A 21,711-nucleotide genomic window follows, 5' to 3' on the forward strand; every position below is an offset into this window, starting at 1 on the left:
TCACAAGCCCAGGGCTCCTCCCAGCTTGCAAGGCTCCACCTTCGCTATCTTCAGGGACTAAGCACAGTGCTCAGTGAGCTGACTTAATGGTGAAGGCGATCCATGTCAGGGTTAGTGTATACGTCATACAAAAGCAGCCCTCCAGAAAATGCTGGAAACCAAAGGACATCCTTTGGTTTCACACGTTCTATTGAGAAAGCGTTTGCCGTAATGGAAAGATGCCTGCGTCGTGACACACCCTCCTTGAAACACGTTTTGAAGTAGTTCCTATTTGAAGCAAGCTAGTCAAGTAGGCTTTGCCGTTGGGACACAAAGCCAACAGTTTGGCTTTGAACTTGACCTGCCACCTTGTGGAAACTGGAGGCAATGAAAACCACCAGTCTTGACTAACACACTGTAATAATGGATGCAGTCAGGTAGCAGCAGCTTCTTTCTTCTTGAGGTAAGATCTTGGAAGTGTCCCAGCAGGTGAGAAGATACTCTCCAGAGAGGCAGCTTTGCCTTCTCTTTGGCTATCAGACCGTGGAGACAATGAACTCCTAAGGAATTTCCCCAGTCAGGTTGAGAGAAGGAAAAGGTTATGTCAGCCAGAAAAGGAGCTTGTTTCTAGAAAAGAGACTACCAACATGTCAGTCCCCCTTGCAGGACAGACAAGAGCCTAGACAGTGTGTCAAAGGTGGCCCGGGGCGATACCTTGACCAGGACTCTTAGTTATGCACACGGATTTCTCTCTATTGCAACCTTAGTGTCTTTGGTATTGATGTGGGGGGAGGGGGCACTGATTAGCTTTCTTGGTTCTTCTTTTGAATGTTGCTGTATTGACTAAATCCCACTTTTCAGTTTTTCATTATTACCTATTTCTTTTTCTTTTTTCTTTTTTTATTAGATTTTTTTTTTTAAAAAAAAATACCAATCCAAATTCCCACTCCCTCTCTTCCTCCCATTTCCTCCACACACCCTTCCACTCCACCCCCTCTAATCCTAAGAGAGAGTAAGGCACTTTGCTTTGTAGAAGGTCTAAGGCCCTCCTTACAACATCTAGGCTGCTATTTCTTTAACTTACATATTGAGGAAGTGTGTCACTGTGGGGGCAGGCGTTGGGGTTTCCTATATGTTCAAGCTATGCCCAGTACACAGCTGCTTCTGCTGCCTGCGGATCAAGATGTAAAACTTTTAATTCCTTCTCCAGTACCATGTCTGCCTGCATGCCACCATGACAATAATGGGCTAAACCTCTGAAACTATAAGCTAGCCTCAATTAAATGTTTTCCTTTATAAGAGTTGCTGAGGTCATGGCGTCTCTTCACAGCAATAGAAATCCTAAGACACACCCCTAACCAAGAAGCTATTTGCAAGTGATACCTGCTGGAAAAGGGCGAGTCAGTTTTCTCCAGTGGAGCACACTGTCAATCACACCTCAGGGCGGTACCCATGCCCAAGAGTAGTTGGCCAATACCAAACGAACACAATGATTTCTTTTCTTTGTTCCTTCCTTTCTTTTTTTGTGATCTTTTGTTTCATTTTGTTTTGACTTTTTTCCTTACTGTTTTTTTCTTGCTTGTTTTTATGTTCTTTTGTGTGTGTGTGTGTGTGTGTGTGTTTTGTGGGCTCTTTGCTTTGATTTGTTTTATGAAAGAGAGAGAGAAAAAACATAAAGTTGGGTGGGTAGGGAAGTACAGAGCATCTGAAAGAATTGGGGAAGTAAAAGTGATTAAAATATATTATATGAAATAAATTTAATTAAAAGAATATTAGTTAAATTTAGTAGCTGTAAGTACAGGCATGAACCACTGATCATGACTTAACATACAATTTTTGATGGTTATGGTTTATGAAATGCCTTTTAAAAAAGATCTTCAAGATCTATTTTTATTATTTTTAATTATGTGTATGTGTGGGGCAATGTTTCATGAATTCAAGTGCTCTGTGAGGGTAGATCCTTCTGAAACTGAGGTTACAGGTGGTGGCGAGCTGCCTAACATGGGTGCTGGGAACTGTATTCAGGTACACTAGAGAGCAAGAGGACGCTTATCTGATAATGCATCTCTCCATCCCTGTGAATGCCTTTTTAAATATTTTGCTTCAGTATACAACAATCTTGTGGATATGAGGTCCAAGCATTCCTCAGTAACCTGCCAGAAAGTGTCACTTCCCTTGACGTGTACCTGTGGTTATATATCCAAGCCCATGCTTACCTCCAGGTCCTTTGGTCCTTATTCAGGTACATGTACCTCTTATGCATTTGAAAGCCCTCACTAGCATCCTGTCCCTTCTCACCTCCCCCTCTACCCTAAACACCCAGGCTGCTGCGTCTCACAGGGTTCACTCCCCTTGGCTATTTGTGTTCCGTACACATGAGTTTTTCATGCCCATTTCTCTAGCCCTGACCATGGCTGTCTGCTTTTTTTTCTTTCTGTTCTGGACCATACAAATGCTTCTGGCTGTTTTCTTTCTCTTATTTATAATAAAAACCTTCTTGCCATTCACAAAGTAGCTATTTCAGTCATTTCTTTACTGTGCCCTCTCTTACATCTGGTGCTGAAACCTGGGGGTCTAAGTAAAGACACAGAGAAGCTGACAAAACTGACCAATCCACAGGTGGGAGGAAGGTTTTTTCTATAGATATAAGATATAGAATAGTCAGAAGCCTTTGGGAAATTCTGAAACAGACACGGCAATGTCTCTAGGGCAGAGCGGAAAGGGTCAGACTGTCAAACGTCAGAGCTACCTCTCTCTGGAGCAGAGAGAAGAGCGGGAGTAGGAAAAACCTCATGGGTCATACAGAAAAGCAGCAGGAGGGGATTCTGTGACCTGGAGCAGGTTGGTAGGGAACAAGGAGCCCGTAGAGTAGCAGTGGCCATGCACCATAGGTACTTTGAGCCAGATGCCTCATCCACCAGAGGAAGGGGAGATGGGGTGGTAGCTCTTGCTGGCAGACAGTAATCCACTTCACAGATTCCTGAGGAATGCTGGAACTATTCGCCAGCAATCCTTCTGTTTTTCCAGACAGCATCCAGTCCAATATTATCACCTTGTTTCCCTGACTAAAATCCACAGGATACCATTCTTCTCCCCTGAGCCCTGAGCCTCAGCCACACTAAGCTGTTAATGGACTTCTTTATATCTCCTGCAACTTCACAAGGATGATCCCAAACTATTCATCCTCCTGCCTCCACCTCCTAAGTGATGGGATGCCATTCCACTATTATTTTTTTTAGACCACATGGATAAAGTAATAAATAGAAGTAGCAGCAGCATTTACAACAAGCATATCTTTAGATATTTGTTGGCACCAAGCAACACACGGTATTGGTAGATGTTGAAAGCAAATGCACACATTATATTTAACAAAAGCAACCACTTTTAGAATCCTGATTTATGTTTAATGGCTTCAGACTACACCGATGCCAACATCCTAAGCAAAAATAGAAAATCATTAGTAGGTCTTTAAATGTAGGTTGAATTTCCCTCTACACTATGAATGAGGTGCTGTAACATAAAATCCTGTTCGCTTTTGCCCTTGCAATGGTGACGATTCCTATCAGGCAGACAGACTGCAGTCTTGCTTTTGCGTGTGCTTTGGAATGTTACAGGAAAGTAGGAGGCAGAGCCTTTGCCGTCGTGGAGGCCCACGGTCCGGGCAGAGCCTTTGCCGTCGCGGAGGCCCATGGTCAGGGCAGAGCCTTTGCCATCGCGGAGGCCCACGGTCCAGGCAGAGCCTTTGCCGTCGCGGAGGCCCACGGTCCGGGCAGTAGCCTTCGGACACCGTCCTTTTCAGTCATCTCCCCCACAGATCTTCAAGAGTACGGCTCTGTAGTCTCCAGAAGTATCTGCCTGCAAAGGACAGGACAAACAGAGAAGAATATGCCGTAAATAATGGGGGAGTTAGAGGTGAATGAGACCCCACCGTGTTAGGGCATTCCCTTGGACAGGAAAGGGGTGAGCTCCCCTGTTGGGCACAGCGCACATCCTTCTTGCATAGTGAGTGCAGCTCCGCTCCCTATCTACGCTGTTCTCTGCAATATGTAATGTTCACATCCTCCTGAACTTCAGCTAGGACTTTAAAAAGAACAAGGTTTCAACGATTCCATGACATTACATAGTAGGTGCTGACAAAACACCTAAAAACTACAGTTTAGTAACAATGAATGTTAATTTGGCACTCCTATTTGCAACTCAAACACTTACCGTGGAGAGCTGGAGGTGTTACCCAATGGTTACTGTGCATAAGGCACTGGATTGGATTTCCAACATAAAAAGCTCAAAGGAAAAGCTTATTTTAACTATGGCAGCCCTTATACAAACTCTACGCAGTGGAGTAGAAACTCTGTTTCAATGCAATAATTAAATGAGAAATACAGAGGGTAAGAAAGGTGGCCTCAAATCAGAGAGCCCAGTCGTTCATTTTTTTTTTTTTTTTTGGTTTTTCGAGACAGGGTTTCCCTGTAGTTTCTAGAGCCTGTCCTGGAACTAGCTCTTGTAGACCAGGCTGGCCTCGAACTCAGAGATCTGCCTGCCTCTGCCTCCCGAGTGCTGGGATTAAAGGCGTGCGCCACCACCGCCCGGCTTTGGTTGTTCATTCTTGTTGTGTAAGTGTCCTTAGAGATTCAAATGTTCCATCCCGCAGGCAAGCTCCTTAAGCTGGAAGGTAAGCAACTCAAAATAGCTTTAGGAAGTCCCTGAAACTGACCAGATTCATCAGGCCCCCTCCCTGTCAGAGTAAGCAATAAAAGATGAGAGTCCCTCCCAGACAAGCCATGCTACAAAGACAATGATACCAGACCAACTACCTAGGAGAAGCAGTAACTATCTGAGCTGCCTAAAAGATTTAGACTGGAGTCACTGTTGAGCTGCCTGCAGGGTTGTGCAGTGTGCCCCAAGTTCCCAGCTTTGTGAGCTGTCACCCACGCTGGGGTGGGCCTTGGCATAGCAGTCTTTGAGTCATTTCTGATCCTATAAGTAACCCCTCACCCACATTCCTGCCAGTAACCTCAAAAAAAATCTCACTGATTCACCAAGTGGGACCTTGGTGGTATCTGTACTTTGGTCTATCACGGGATCCCTATCTGGGGCTAGAAGACATGTTGAGTCTCTCAAAGAAAAGATTTGTCACATAACAACTCCACTCTGCACTGGTGAGAGGAGCCACAGCCCTGAGAAGAGGCTTAGCAGCCCCCAAGCCAGCAGAGGAAGGTTCTGGTTGAGAAAAGATGACCATGCCAGCTGAAGGGGTTAGTGCATAGTGGTTACATTCTCTTTGTAAAAGACAGCAGTAGAGGAAAAACTCAGCCTTTTACCTGGATTTCCTTAAAACTTCATATTTGTTTCTGTTTAACCTAGTCTGTGACCACTTCTTACCACTTAAGTTTATATGTAGAAAGGTGTAGCTAGGGTAGATATTAGAGTAAGGTCAATGAGTGGTAAAGTCACTGAGTGGAGATGGTGGGTGTAGTGTCATAATAGGAAACACAACACAACGAATGCACATCCTGCTGTTGTTGCAGATGGTGGAATGAATTCTTCCCTCTCTTGGCTTGCTTGTCTTGCTTTGCCACATGCAGCCCTCTTTCGAACTGATGGCAGCCAATCACACTAGAGTTTTGTACTTAAAGATGGCCTTCCAGTCGCTCTGAGCAGAGATGTACACAAAGGCAGGGGGTCTGACTGGTCACAAAAAGTTGTCTGGCTGTGTGATGGCTCATCAGGTAATGGTGCGTGCCACCAAGCTTAACGATCTGAGTTTGATCCCCAGAATTCACAGAGTGGAAGGAGAGAAGTGCCTCCACAAGTTGCACACACATTTGCACGCATACACAAACATACACACACACACACACACACACACACACACACACATGAAAAGATACCCAAGAAGCTCCCAACAGGACTGTGATTTGCTGTGACACTAAACAAGTATGTGTCCTATCTCTTGCCCATCATCCTTTAGACTGTCTATTTATATTGCATTTTAGAAATGCTATTTCACAAAATATTTTGCTAAGCTAAAAAGAACTTTGTGCATTATTTATATTTTCCTAATTACATCCTGTTTATTGTTCTCCCCCCCCCCCCATTTATTGTTCTTAAGAGTCAGGTATGGAGCCGGGCATAGGGCAGACACCTTTAATCTAAGCACTCCAAAGGCAGATGTAGACAGAAGTTTCTGTCCCAGCTGGTCCCAAATAAACACACACCATGTCTCTCATCCTCACATTAAAGTAGTGACATTTATATGTATTCATAATCTCATAGGAGAAAAAACTATTTCTCCTTGTAATTTTAGCCCTGAGTCTAGCACATAGCATTTACTCAATAGATATTTGTGGTTAGACGAACACAGCACAAATTCTCTGACTTCAGAACTCTGGGGGAGCTCATCTCACTCCTGCCTGAGCATTTCCTAAAGCAGATTTTTCTAATTAAGCAACTGACTTAAGGTTCCTTTTTCTTCTGTCTCTTACTAAGGATCTGTTTCTAGGATGCATCTTAGAAGCCTGTTGACCAGAAGATTCCAGAGGAGGCACCCAGTTCCTGTTGTTGAACCACTAGGCAGACTCACAACCAATTGCTCTGAGAAATATTCCTTCCCAACCACAAAATGTCTTTTCTGCCCATTCCTGTATCTCCATTCTCCATACCGCATATCTAGGACTTAACTAGATTATGTAGTCCCAATTATCACATATGTTACTTTAAGCCTTCACATAAGGTTTATATTATAGGCTATAAGAGTACTTAGGGTAGTCACTACATTGTCCTTATAGAGAACTTTCTTTTAACTGACCAGGGGAGTCTAACAAAAATGTAGTTGCATATAACTTTCCATTAATATCTTTTTTTTAGACAGGGCCTCATTATGCAGTATAGGCTGGCCTCACACCAGAAATCCTGCCTCAGCCACTCCCAATTATAGGTGTCATTAGCATGTGTCATCACATCTGAATCGTCTTGTCAGGAAACGATACGAGTTTTTCTTTTCCCACCTATGTTCTTCCCTTCCTTCTCCTCTTTACCACTCATCACCCATGAGAGGGGTCAACAAGCAGTTAAATGAATAATCAGAGAAAGCAGAGGATGACAGAGTCAAAGACTAGGATGTACACAACATGGAATTCTAACTCCTGAGATTCAGAAACAACCGTCTCTAAGGATCCCACCGTCTGCTCAGGAAAACGTGGAAGAGATTACCCGACAGTGCGCACAGGAGGTAGAGAGAACGAGAGCCGTAGTATTTCACGGCACAGACTGGACGCTTCGTGACAGATTTTTCTTTTTATAAAACTGCAAATAGTTTAAATGTCCACTAACACAATGAGCCTCCATCACCCAGACCATGGGGGGACGGAGAGCCACATCTTAATCAAATTTTCTGGTTGGCCGAGGGTGAAGCAGAAGCCCCCCCTGGAGCATCAACCTTGTTACTGACAATTGTTATAAAATGTATGAGTCTGCTTTTCTGCTTTGGCAAGCACAATGCGGTTAACATTATTGAATCTTCCTACGATGACTGAAGCTATTGTAACGTGTCAGGATCAATTCAAATGGAATCCAGCGTGGGCTGCTGACGAAACCCATGCTAAGCCCCAGGGAGACCCTGCTGCTCTTTGGGATCAGTTATGATTTCAACTTTTACCCACGCATCTTTCTCTGTCACAGTTTAGCATGGAAACAAAGGCTCCGGTTTGAAAAGCACAAAGGACTTGGTGAGCAGATCTAGCTGACTGGTTGAAGTGAATACATTTATTCATTTGTTTAAAAAAAAATCATTTGTGGGCCCTGAGGCTGGAAATGCTCCCAAGGTGCTAGGAGACACCCAGGTCAACATCTGTGCCTGGTTAAGGGTGTCTGTCATGGGTAGGGCTTCATCCAACTACTCAGTGTGACACAGGAACATGGCCTAGGCCAGGTCTTCCCAGTGGTCATGGCTAGGCATCACATTCCTAAGGGAGCAGGGTTTCAGAGTCCCAGAGGTTGGAGGGGTAGATCCTGCCAAGAATCAGGATGTGCACAGTATAAATAATCCTGCAGCTGTGCATTCATCTTGGGACTCTCAACATTTCCTGCTGGCTGCTGATTGCTATCCTATTTGTCCTGGCCTCTCTGGGCGTTGGTTCTCAGCAGGTACCAACCTGAGTCTTCAGAGCTGACTTTCCTGAGCAAGTTTGTAGAGTATCTAAAAACTCAGAGGTAAGAGAGCCATGCAGCCTGTGGGGCCTGGGTAGAGCCAAGCCCAGACTCAATCTTTGCACGTCTGTGGTACTGGGAGACTGGGTGGTTAAACAGCCTCACTCAATCTCAGTGCCCATAATGATTGAGGGAACAAGTCTGGATTAATTCTCTTAATTATCACAGACTTTTGGGCATTCAGTGCCCACCCCACAGAAGCCAGAAAAGGCTGTCAGATCCTCTGGAACTGGAGCTGTGGATGGTTGCCATGTGGGTGCTAGGAACCAAATCCAGGTCCTCTGTAAGAGCAACGAATGCTCTTAACCACTGAGCCATTGCTTCAGTCCCAGTTCCTCCTTTAGCGGATGTTTCAGTAGGACTATTTTAAACTCAGAAGACACATGGACAAGGATAGAGAAATCTAATCAGATCTAGCTGTGCTTGAAGAACTGGGAAAGGAAGACGGTGAGCAGAGGAAGGGGGATTATGCCTTGCTATTTCCAGAGCAGACTTACCTGAATGGCTGAGTATAGAGAGTAGCCATAATGCTTCTTGAACTCCTGTCGGATGTCCAGAAGGTCGGTCTCCGATCTAGAAACCATTATTCTGTTGAGAGTGAACTCATCCGTTCCAGCACCCTGAAGGCACAACGGCATGCAGAAACTCCATTATGAGAGACAAGTCATCGTGCACAAAACCCTTAACCATAGTAACTCCTCTTCCTTCATTTATCACTAAACCCCACCACTCATTTGTTAGACAAATGTGTGTTGAGCCCCTGTAATGAGCATAGCCATGCTGTGAAGAACACAGAGAAGATATCACTGATGAGCCTGAGATGCTATGAAGAATCAGGCTAGAAAACAAGGCGCTGAAAATTAGTCTGGTACCAATCCCAGCATGCAGGGGGGTAGGCACAAAATTCCAGCCCTAGCTGTGGAGTGATTGGTAACTGTTAGCTGCTGGGAAAAGAAAGGGGCAGTGTTCTTTAAACTTGTGGCCGCTGCTAAGTCTCCCATGCTCCAGTGCTACACAAGCAAGAATATTAGGGAAACTCAAATTGACCTCGATCAAAAAATAAAAGAAAAAAAAAGGACTCAAAGTTGGGTCCAAAGGGAAGAGGAGTGGGTCTTGGAAGAGTTGGGGTAGGAGGGTGAATATCATCAAACCATGTACCAACTTCTCTATGAGCTAATAAAATTGTTAAATAAAAAGTAATTAAAATTATTCTGACGTATGGAAGATATTGGGTTGGACAGAAGTGTGTTTTAGCAGAGCCTGAGAAAGACTAAAGATTAGGAAAGGCTCTGCTCTAGAAAGTGACATACATGCTGGAGGCTAAAATAATCAGTTGGGACCATGCTGGACATGTGAGGCACGCCTGTGAACCTGCGATCTCAGCCCTGGAGAGACTGCGGCAGAAACGCCAAGGCATGCAGGCTATACATGTATGTATGCATCAGGAAAGGAAGAGGGGATTTGTGTAGGAAGCAAAGATCGTTCTAGCAAAAGGCTCCTCCGTGTGTGTGTGTGTGTGTGTGTGTGTGTGTGTGTGTGAAAGCATGAAAGTTTAGGACAAGAGAGAACACCGCATCTGAGGATATATAAATAATAAACAGCGGCAAATGATGCGTCTGAATATCTAGACCTTGTTAACCATGAGATAAAATTCTAACTGAACCCCACATGCGTAGGTAGAACTGTTGCAATATTTTAAACTAAGAGTGCTGAGATTAGATTTTATCTGTGGTTGTTTGCAAGACAGTCCGTTTGCAATATGAAGCAGATCACAGGGAGAACCAGAATGAGGACAGGCGTAAGAGGAGAGACCCTGAGACCCACCCAGCTGTGGCCGCTGCAGTAAAGAGACGGGCATGGCAGAGCTGGAGAAAAGAAGGAGAAATGAGAGATGCTTGCCGGTGGGCAGACAACGAGGAAACAGCACGAACAAGCTCAAGGAAGCTGTTAGGTGAAGGCTGGCTCCGTTGATTGATGTATCCAACAAATGCCAGCTGGACAGCTACTGTGTCCAGGATTCTCCTCTGCACCATGCACACAGAGTGAATGGATTCTGTGCTCATGGAGTTTATTTTCTACTAGATGGAGACAGCAAACTATCTGATTATTTTAATAAATATTAAAAAGAACGAGGAACAAAGCCCATGGAAATAGAATGTGGAGTGATGGAAAGAGAACAGCTGACCACATCATCGAGGGGGGTGGGTTCTTTCAAGAGGAGACATTTGAGCTCAGACCTGAAAAGATGAGGAAAAGCCAGCCACATCTCAGGTGGAGGAACCCTACAGATGGGAAAGACAAATACAGAGACGCCAATGGAGAGACAGCTTTGGTGACCAGGAACGGCAAGAAGTAGGAGGTGCCTGAGGCAGAAGGGACAAGGCTGGTAAGGTCATGTTCGATTTCCAGAGCTGAGCAAGGCCAGTTCTGGTAGGTACACAGCCTACGAGCACTGGACACAGGAGCCAGGACGGGTGGCAGAATGAGGTGAGGGGAATGAGATGTTCAGTCGGATGTTATTACAGCCACGGGAAATGTCCACTAAGACCAAGGAAGCATTTCCTCTGAGCTTAGCCCGGTTGTAGGGAATGAAGACATAAGAAGAACACGTGTCATCAGTATCCTGCTCAGGGTGCTGACTCGGCTGGGTTCACTTGGAGTAAGAGCACTGGAGAGTCCATGCCTCTCAACGCTGTTTGAGGTTTACATTCTACAAGTTCTACTTCCTGCACAAAGGAAGTGAGGGAAATGATTCAGCTAACGTTTCACAAGCTACCTCCATCCTGACTGGCGCATTTATTATTATACTTTGAGGCAAATTAGTAGAAAAATTAGCTACAAAAAGAAACTCACTGAAATGGAAAAGAAATACTATATTCCACCAATATTAAACAGTATTTTTCTTTCTCCATGAGGGGTGCTATCTATGAGTGCAATACTAAAATTCCGGACCAACCTTCAAAGCCTGATGAAGTCTTTCCGCTAAAAACGCCGGGGTGTTCCTCGTGCAATGTACTGTTTGTTGTTTAAATTTAAAAAAAAAAGCAAAGTAATGATTAGTTTCACTTAATAGAAGCCGAGTCCATCTCAGTACTGACTTTTACTTAGAATGAGAGAAAAGCTGCTAGTCCTGGATTTCAAAGCCTTATAATGTCATATTTGTACCTTTAAGATGGGAATTATCTTCAGCCACGGGGAAGATAAAATTATATGCCAAAGACACTCCCACACTGTCTGACTCATCTCTACATCTCAGACACACTGCACCCCTCATCTTAGTCTGATAATTACCTGGGGTACCACAACCCAGTTTCAACATCTCTGGCTACCAATAGATAGCCTGGGCTACTAATGACTACGGAGATGTGGCCACGGACAACTCATTGCATAGACAGGGCTCTGAGCTTCAATGTAGAACTCAGTCTCCTCACAGAAGGAGTCTCCCTTAAAATGAATGGACTAGGAGATATAGGCTAGTGAGGTTGACTGTGTTAGAACAAGTACAAGCAACTTAAGTTCAACCACCTAAAAGTATGCTACAATGTTCCAAATAGTTATTATAAAACGGCAAGCAAAACAGCAAACCAGAAAGAACACACTCAAAAAACTTAAGCAAATGAATCTTCCTTGAGATAAAGTAAAAACACAGGAAGAGCAAAGTCTACAGAAGACAGACTGATTCACGCAACACAGTGGTTTCCAGGCTCTTAACTCTGTCCAGGCAGGAATCTGACCGCAGGGAGTGAACAGATTTTATAATAAAGCCTGGGGCTTAGAAGAATTCTCTATTTTCCTTATAGTGCTTACATGATAGACAATAAGTGCCCTCCAGTCTCTGAGATTTGAACACTTGATTCCCGGCTGACAGCACTGTTTGGGGAGGTTTAGGAGGTGTGGCCTTGCTAGAGGAACTGTATCACTGGGGGTGGGCTGTAAGAGTTAAATTGCTCCCAGTTCAGTCTCTCTGCTTTCAGGATGTAGTTCAAGATGTGAGCTCTGAACTTCCTGTTCCTGCTGCAGCACCTGCTGTCTGCTGCCATGCTGTCCCTTCCTTTATGGACTCTTATCCCTCTGGAGCCATAAGCCCACATAAACCCTCCCATCCGTCTCTAAGATGCCTTGGCAATGACATTTTTTTCACAGTGACAGAAAACGAATACCGTGTCCATAAGTGATTTAAGGAAAACTTTAGCTGTGATGTTGTCTGCCAAGAGACCAACTATTTGCACTAATCCTACCTAAATTTTCTTCAACAAATAATAGGTTTTAAGAATTTGATCAAAACCATTATCATTACTTTGATCATATTAAGCTTTTCAACTTGTAGGGCCCAGGGCAGCTTGGCTATACTGCTGCTATGACAGGCTCAATAAACTAGTCAGAAAGCAGGCCTAAGGCAACATGTGAATCTAGGAAAGACCCCAAACTGAGACCACCCAGGCACCACCCAGGCACCACCCAGCAATGGACCAACCAATCAGCATCCAAAGGGAAAATACCTAACATTCCAAAGGAAATACCTAACATTCCAAACATTGGAGCTAGGTTCACCACACGTTCCTTAGCCCAGCACATCTCCTTTCACCAAGACACCCCTAGACAAATGTCAATCAATCAGGGGTCCTGAACCTCAGAAATCTCCTCATCATAACCCCTGCCATGATAAAAACCCCCACCCCAAATGAGCTCGAGGCTCTCCAATTTCGTACCTCTGTGTCAGACACAGATGGTCCAAGATCGAGCTTGAATAAAGGCTCTTTGCTTTTGCATATGGATTTGGTAGTCTTTGGGGAACTCCGCGATGTGAGCATAACAAACTACCTCCCCACAGCTAAACATATACATGCCTTCTAGGCATTGTCCTGCCTTTTCTTTATATTCTAAAGTATAAGATTTGTTCTTTGTATCTGAAAATAAGGGAAGTGGCAGTAACTTAGCAATAAGAAAACTTACTTTAGTACCCAACATCATCGGAAGGGAAGCTGGAGGATCTACTTCAATTATAACCATCACCAAAGTTCACAATTGCCTATTTCCTGACCAAACTGTGACTTGGCAAAAGCTCCAAAATTCTGGCTTGCCAAGATGTTGAGCAAGCATTAAAAGGAAGGCCATATGTTTTTATCCGTTCACCTCACAGACTCAACTGCTCACAGTTCAAGGAAGTAAATCTGACCCCCACCAAGTGTCTTGTGTCACCAAGGGGATGAACCTGCCTTGAAGCATTGTGAAAGGTTTAAAGGAGTTGACATTGGTGAGGAGTTTAACATGGTGCCCAGTACACAGAAGTCACCTAAAAATAAAATTTTAAGCATCATAGTTAGGAGTCCCTCTTGAGAGGTGAGAATTGGCAACTGGAGGAAGAATCCTGGGTACTGCTTCACGGAAGAGGTCAAGAATGCTGCCGTCTTTGAATAGTGCCTCGTCCTTCGATCTCGCCTTTCTTTTGAGGTGCCCTCTTAATGCCTGGGGGGACAAACTGTGAGACCTCGCTGCACGTACAGCAGCATTTCCGACCACTCATTAGTGACTGTGTCTTTGTGGGCATGGATTCAGCCTGATTCCTCAACCAAAGAGGAAGAGATCTATAGCTCTGACCTTGTCTCCAGTCTGAGAGGAAACTGACGTCTTCCAGACAGAACCACATACAGTAGGATACCAAATTGATTAGGGCTCAGTTTCAACAAGGCTCAATAAAAATGCCAGTAGCATGTAATATTCAGCTTTCAAGAGAGGATAATCTAGACAGGATAACAAGCCAAGTACAGATTTAAAAGGCAAGGGAGGAAGCAAGTACATAATTTTTCCATGCATTATTTAACAATATTTGTTGAGATAGCCGTTTTTACCATAGACTGCTGGGGGTTGTAAAGCACAGAGATGGATCAGTTAGGATGCTTAAAATTAGCTCACCTTGATACTGACTTTAAAAGGAGAAACAATATCATATATTAGCTCTCTAGGGCTTACCTATGGCCAGCAGCAGGTCTTCAAAATGCCCAGATAATTCTCCTTTAATGCTGTCCTCAATGTCCTTCTGGCTAATATTTCTGTACTCATCAAATGCTAAAAAGGAGCACCATAAAAATATTTAAAGCATCCCAGAGGGCCACACATGAATATATTTTATATTTAAAATGGCAAGATGCAGCAGATGAACCAGCAAGTTCAGAATCCCAGCCATTAAAAGTTGAACATGATGAAGACTGAACTCCTTAGGCCATTTCTTCAGTCCTCTCCCATCCCCTCCAGCTTGAAGCAGTTAAAATAGTCTGAAATGCTTGTGACAAATAACTTATCTGTTTTAAAATCATAGCACCCCCAGGAACCAATGCTGTGGCCAGAATCAGATGTGCTTTTCATGATGAAAAAGTTGACTGGGAAGATTTCTTAAAACATTTAATATTAATTTTATGGTGTGTGTGTGTGCATGAGAGTGCACACATGAACACACACATGCATGCACACATATATGTACATGTGTGGAGGTCAGAGGGCAACTTTTAGGAGTTGAGTTTCTCCTTCCATGATATGGGTTCCAGGGACCAAACTCAGGGCCATCTTCATGATGGCAAACACCTTTACCAGAGGAGCCATCTTCTAGCCCTGTCTGGGAGGGTTTGGATTTCTTGTGCTGAGGAAATCAGTCTCTAAGGCACTATGGCCCACTTCCCACCGACCAGAAGCAATTCAAATTTCTTGATCAGTAAACCAGGACATATGTGATCTAGTGTACAGCAAGATTTCATAAGTCAAGTAAATTTCTTTCCAAGGTTTTTGTTGATGCTTTTTGTTTTTTGTTTGGTTTTGTTTAGAGATGGGAGTCTTACTTAAGTCTACATAAGTCTTGCTTATGTAGCCCTAGCTGGCCTGGAACTTGCAGAAATCCTGCCTCTGGTAGGATTAAAGGCCTAGGTCATCTAATACATTTTGAAAAAGAATCTGCTAAGAGATACAGTGTTGGGGAGTCACTTTATCTCTGCTGTTCAAACCAAGACCTTAATAATATTGCACCATTATATCCCCCAAATCACTGTCGAAGTTAAAGAAGCACAATTTCACATTTAAACGTCGCAGCAAACGCCTTCTGTTTTCTCAGTTCAGCATCAGGTTAGTCCTGCACTGCTGTTCTCTAAACTGAAGCCATTGCCATAATATGGTCACACTAAATGGAGCGCTGTGCTTCTAGAACAGCTCAGGGAGACAAGTGAGGGTGAGGGCGGGTGGGGCCCGTCAGGTGGGACCCATCACTGGTCCGGGAAGAAGAGCTGTTTCTCCCTCCCACTGATTTCCATTCATACCAGAGAGAAGCCACTGTCATCACCATTAATCCATCCATCAAACCCTCTCTCATCACCATTAATCAACCAATAAAACTCCCTTTCAATGCCTGACTTTTTCAGAAGATGGCGGAGCTGGCAGAGATAGGGTAGGAGTTTGGTAACCAGGGCCTCCACCCCAAAGCAGCCAGCCTTGCTTCTCTCAGCAGGATAGCCTCTCTCTTCTCCATTCTCATCCATTGCCTGCTACTCACAGGGTAGGCAACCTACTCAGTCTTCAGGGCAAAATGAAAGAGAATGTGGGTACTGCCTAGAGTTGAAACGCAACTTCTCCATTTGGTTTCCTAAGAGGCTTTCTACGTAAACTGGAAAGACAGTTGAACAAACAACGTAGAGCAAGGGATTTGAGTCGTACTTAGTTTCAGCTGAGGGAAGCTCCGTAGACACAGGATCTCGGTGAATTTGTCTTCATCCGTGCCCCATTTGTTCTCACCGGCATTATAGAGGATCTGGACAGATGGAAGAAACCCAGCATGTCATCACAAATGCAGGTCTCTCTCTATTCAAGGGGATGGAAGGGGAAGAGTGGGGATTTTACTTGACTTGGCTTCAGAGACCGATCAAACCACCTAGGGTCTAGACTTCAAATCTGAAGGTCAAATGCAGGACCTGGTGGTGGCGGTGGTGGCAGTGGTGGATGGTCACCACCGTAGTGGTTGGCAGAGGCTGGGCTGGATGACACTTGTCCCCAGGCTTTGACTCAGACAGGACAGGAGAGGACAGGCCTGGGCAGTGCCATCTTTTGCAGAAACCATCAACAGTGTGTATAAAAGAAACATTCTCCTGGTTGTTACTAACCTGGGCATCTTTTTTGGCCAGATGTTCATCCACTTTCAGACTTTCGTCTCTTCTACCCTAAACCAGCAGGGATGATAAAAAAAAAAAAAAAAAAAAAAAAAAGGGTCAATCCTTTAAGGACACAGAACTCAAACCAGCAGTTCATCTTGGTAGATTTTTTTAAAAATGTAAACCATGTAGTAGAGAAGCATCGGGCACTTTTGGCTGCAGATCTGTCTCTGCCATTGATAGTCAGCGAAGCAGGCACACAATCTAGGGCCTCCGTCTCCTCTGGAAGCTCAAAGGTGTTAGGATGGAAAGACAAGGCACGGACAGAAAATATTTACAAAACATATCTGATAAAAGACTAATACTCAAAATATATAAAGAACTTTAGAGGCCCAGTAAGAAAATAATAAACAACCCAATTTAAAAGAGACTAAATGATCCAAGGAGACGTCTCACCAAAGAAAATGTATAAACAGCAAGAAAGTGTATGGAAACTTCTTTTCATCCTGTTTCTGGGGACTAACACAGGATCTACTAGTACTAGTATGGTTAAACTCCAAAACACCAACAACACCAAACGCTGGGGAAGACCGGAAGCAAGAGGAGCTCTGTGTTCATTGCTAGTGGAGATGTAAGGTGTCACATGCACTTTGAGAGACCATCCAGCAGTTTCTTACATTGCTGGGTATGTTCTTACAGTATGGTCCAGTGACTGTGCTCCTTGACGTTCACCTAAGCAAGTTGGACACATGTTCATACAAAAGCTTGCACATAAATTTTTAACTGAAGTTTTATTTATAATTGAGTTGGAAGCAACCAAGCACCTTTCAACTGGTAAGTAGTTCATACAACAAAGTATTATTTGGTAAAATTAGACACAAGCTGGTCGGTTGTAAAAAAAAAAAATGCAATATCCATTTTATTGGTAAACTGCCATTTGCCGATTGAGGTCACTGAGAAGTTGACTCTGGAATCGGGACGGATTCACATGTTCAGGCTCAAGCATGTTTATGTCGCGAGTGTCCTCCAAACGCCCTGGTCCTGGGTCAGGCTGACCCCCTGACTCTTAAGGCAGAGAGGGAAAACAGTAAACAACTAAAGTCGCTAAAACATCTTGTTTTTGAGAATAACTAAAACGTATGCTATCTCCATCCAAAGGTGACTATTGTCTATCCATAATATTACAATGTCCACAGAGGGAAAGAGAAGGCTGAAGCTCACTGTGGAGAAAACTCTGCCCTGCCAGGAACTTTTTTTTAGCGTGACTGAGCAGGGCATCCCCAGTCATTTGTGCTAGCTCAGTGATTCTCAACCTTCCTAATGCTGCAAACCTCAACAGTTCCTTGCAATGTAGTGACTCACAACCATAAAATTATTTTGTTGTTATTCATAACTGTAATTTTGCGACTGTTATGAACCATAATGGAAAAGGCTGATATGCAACCCCAAAGGGGTCACAATCCACAGGTGGAGAAGCACTGCGCTCGATGGTAATAGTCTATTTGCTGCCTGATGATTGTTCTTTTGCTTGGAATGGGGCCCAGGACTCTCATCCCCAGAATTCGAGCTGGCTGTTTCAACTGGCTTTTCCCATTTGACTTCTGCTGAATCTTTGTAATCACCAATTTGACAGGGTTACCTTTTGTTACTCTCTTAATTGGAATGCTTCAGTGGTTTCTGCTGGATGTTGAGTGCCCAATTTGATATTTTTCTGTCTTTCTGCTGCTACTTTTGATTTATTCTTTTATTTTTGCTTGCTATATGCTTGGTCAATTCACTCGTTCAAAATAAGTAAACCCCAGCTATCATAGGTGGGTCTGCTAAGTGTTGGGAGCTGGTCTGAAAAGGCTTCGTAAGGAATGACGTCAACTACTGGACACTATGCAAGAGGCAAACCAGAAGCAGAAAAGATGAGTAGTTCCTGTGGAGAGGAGAATGACAATAGAAACAGGCAGAAGACAGACTTCCTGAAGCAGTGGAACCATTCTGCAGGAGACTGCAATGGCCAGTACATTCATCCATTTGTTAAAGTTCATATACCATTTGAGTAAATAATGGGCTAATCTCTTTCTATGCACTCAGCACCTCACTTACTCTCTCTTAGCCTTCAGAACACCTTAAGGGGCTAACACTATCCGAAGTGTAATTTCACAGGCATGAACACGAATTCCCTAAAGCTTCAGGGGACTTGTGCAGGTACAGAAAGCCATTAGGCGGTGGGAGGGTCCTGTTCTGTTTGATGTCAAACCAGCCCTGGAGCTCTCTTACCCCTGCTTACTGCGGGTGAGCTCACATCACACATGGAGATGCGCACTGCCTAGACCTTGTCTGCCTCCGCCCTTCATCTATTCGCGTCTGTGGATTCAACCTTCCCGAGGTTTGCAGCAGTTAAAGCACATCAAGCTATAATGAGGGTGAATTATTTTCAAACTGCATGATACCTCACTTTGTCAAGTGCTGCTTCAGCCGTCATGCTGAGCCACCGGGGATTTGCTCACACATCAGGTGCTGTGTAAATCAGCTGCAAGAAGTCAGCGAGACAGGGCTTCAATCACGTCCTCTCTTACATAAGCCTGGAAATACGTCTCATCCTTGATTTTACCATCTTGGTTTTTGTGTGTATGGGTGTCTAGCCTGCATGTGTGTTTGGGCACCATATGCATGCCTGTGCCCATACACACATGCCTGAAGAGGGAACAGGATCCCCTGCTACTGGAATTACAGGTGATTGTGAGCCACCACGTGAGTGTTGAAACTCCAGCCTTGGTCCTCTGAAGAGCAGTCAGTACTCTTAACTGCTGAGCCATTTCTCCAGCCCCGACTTCAGCATCTTTCAAATATGTAGATTATTGATTACTTTGTGCTTTCAGGGAGGCACAGTGCAAGTGTAGAGGTCAGAGAACTACCCTATGGAGGTGATTCCCTCTCTACTCACTCTTCCGTGGGTTCAAGGGATGGAACCCTGGCTGCCAGAGTCATCGGCAAGTCCCTTTACCTGTGACAGTGCCCCGGCAGGTCCCATCTTTACTACTAAAATCAAGGACCTTCCAAGTAAAGTGAGCTAAGGCCTCCTCTGCTCACAGAATGTCTTTTCCAAGGTCACAGGGACAAAGACCTGAAACAGATACTTTGTTTCTGGATTTACTACCCATCTCTGAGAACAGTTCTTCTATGTCTTTACACTTAATTTAAACAAAATAAGTATTTTTTGGAATCCAGAGGGAAATCTACATGTTTTAAAGGTGCAAACATGCTGAAAATGAGTAATTACGAGTTTCTGTGGGTGGCATATCAGGACAGCATGCTGTGAATCTCAGTGGAATCATTGATAATCTACAGACAGATCTGACCCAACCAAGACTTTTTGTTGTACTTATGTCACCAGATAAGCTTTTGTGACCTTAGTTAATCTGTTATTAATGTTGGCAATGGAAATGTGATGTGAACAAATCATTTCACAGGAAAATGGAAAACTCACTCTATTTGGTTTTGTTAACTTCCTGAAAACGATTCTGAGTTTGCGGCTTATTGGGGAAGGTAAATAATAAAAGGTAAAACCTTACATCTGCCAGAGTCAGCAGAGCTTTCCGGAAGTCACCAGATGTTTCAGAACTAATGTCATCTCCGAGACTCTTCTTATACACTGAAACCAAACAAGAATGAGATTTAGTCATGCGAAACAGAAAAGGCTACTACACGTTAGAGCATGGGACCAAGTATCAGTGGAGTGCGGTGACAGAGTATTCTCAGAGCGGAGGGCAGTGACCGAGTATTCTCAGAGTGGAGCGCGGTGACTGAGTATTCTCAGAGCAGAGCGCAGTGACCGAGTATTCTCAGAGTGGAGCGCGGTGACCGAGTATTCTTAGAGCAGAGTGCAGTGACCAGTATTCACAGAGCGGAGCACAGTGACCGAGTATTCTTTCTGTTTGGCGTCCTGGTGCTCTGCTAGTGTGGGAGTGTGTTGTGCAGACACTGCTCTGGCGGTGATTTATTTCTGCTGGGTGCTCTGAGAGGAAAACACTGAGAAGAACTGTGGTTCTTGGATGAATTGTGGTCCAATCCATCTGACAGTGTCTCTAAACGATACACAGGGTAGGAATCTGACAGTTGGCCTCCAGGATGATCGTTCTTCCACATGAACCAAACCTTTGGTAGAGGTGATTCAAACAGTCTGAGGCTATGTTCCCAGTGTTCCTCTGAGCTAGGTGTAGCCCAGTTACTAAGTTCTTGATCACATGTAGGCAGGCATGAATGTTTTTGCTGGGAAATCTATTCAAAGGGTGCCAGTAGTGGATTGAGGACTGAAGCATAGGCAGCTGTCCATCACTAAGAAAGGCGGGGCTTCAGTTTCTGAAAGTTTTGACAAGCTCTCATCCCAGTCTAGAACTGTCAATCTCCCCACCTCTACGTAGATTAGAGTTAAACATTGATCACGTGTGAATCACTGCTATCGTTCACTTTTATTGAATCTTACTTCCGTCTTAAGAAATACCCCAGATTATGTATATTTAACATAATAAGAGAGCCATCCCCCTAGTACTATTTTTGACTAACCAATGACAACTTTGTTCATATATTTTAGCAAGTACTAGTTACAGACCCTTTTCATGGCAAGGTAAACCATGCCCACTTTAACTTTTAGTCCTATTTTTAAAGATTTATTTATTTTCTTGTATGTGTATAAGCGCTTTTCCTGAATGCATGTATGTGCATTTTGTGTGTGCCTGGTGTCCACAGAAGTCAGAAGAGGGGTCAGGCTCCCCCTGGAACTAAAGTTACATTGTTGTGATCCACCGTGTGGGTGCTGGGAACAGAACCTGGGTCCCTTGTAAGAGCTGCAAATTCTCTTAACCTCTGAGCCATTTCTCCAGCCTTGAATTTGATTTTAATTATTTTGCACTGTTGGGCATTGAGCCCAGGGTCTTGGGCATGTCAGGCAAGGGCACTACCAATGAGCAACATTTCCTGCTCTGCCCACAATTTAAAATGTTTGCTCTGCTCCTGGAGTAGTGAGTCCCTGACTGCTAGTACAGAACTGGATGGGGGTGACACCAGGAGGCGATATGGATCCCATCTGCCCCATTTTCTGTAACACCAAATAAACTTTCCACATGAAAAATCACCTTTAAATCAACAGACGACAAGTACAGAAAGTGATAGGATTGCCTAATAGCAAAAATTTGCTCATTACAATCGATGATTAATTTTTCTAATGAAATCTTCCATTTTTAAAGAAATTCACGCAAACGCAAGCCATTAGAGATATAAATGGTGATTCTTTATGCCTACCAGTCATAATACTGTTGTTGTCTATTTAGAGAAGGAATTTAAATCTAAAAACTAAGTCAAAAAACGAGGTTTGTGTGTTTCAGAATTTGGAAGAGTAATTTGTAATTTTAGA

At 43.9% G+C, this 21,711-nt stretch overlaps 1 protein-coding gene across 1 annotated transcript in view; it reads right to left on the minus strand.

Annotated features, from left to right (window-relative positions):
* Window positions 1-3,257: 3,257 nt before the first annotated feature.
* Window positions 3,258-21,711, minus strand: part of Anxa3 (annexin A3) — a 52,952-nt gene continuing 34,498 nt past the window's right edge. Inside the window, exons 7-13 of the mRNA XM_038340367.1 lie at window positions 19,874-19,953; window positions 16,323-16,379; window positions 15,880-15,973; window positions 14,155-14,250; window positions 11,141-11,199; window positions 8,682-8,804; window positions 3,258-3,834 (exon numbers count right to left, since the gene is read on the minus strand). Coding sequence (XP_038196295.1) covers window positions 3,775-3,834; window positions 8,682-8,804; window positions 11,141-11,199; window positions 14,155-14,250; window positions 15,880-15,973; window positions 16,323-16,379; window positions 19,874-19,953 — 569 coding nt within the window. The 3' untranslated portion in view covers window positions 3,258-3,774. The remainder of the gene's footprint in view (window positions 3,835-8,681; window positions 8,805-11,140; window positions 11,200-14,154; window positions 14,251-15,879; window positions 15,974-16,322; window positions 16,380-19,873; window positions 19,954-21,711) is intronic.

Source organism: Arvicola amphibius, chromosome 1 (assembly GCF_903992535.2).
Source record: "Arvicola amphibius chromosome 1, mArvAmp1.2, whole genome shotgun sequence".
Taxonomy (NCBI): Eukaryota; Metazoa; Chordata; class Mammalia; order Rodentia; family Cricetidae; genus Arvicola; species Arvicola amphibius.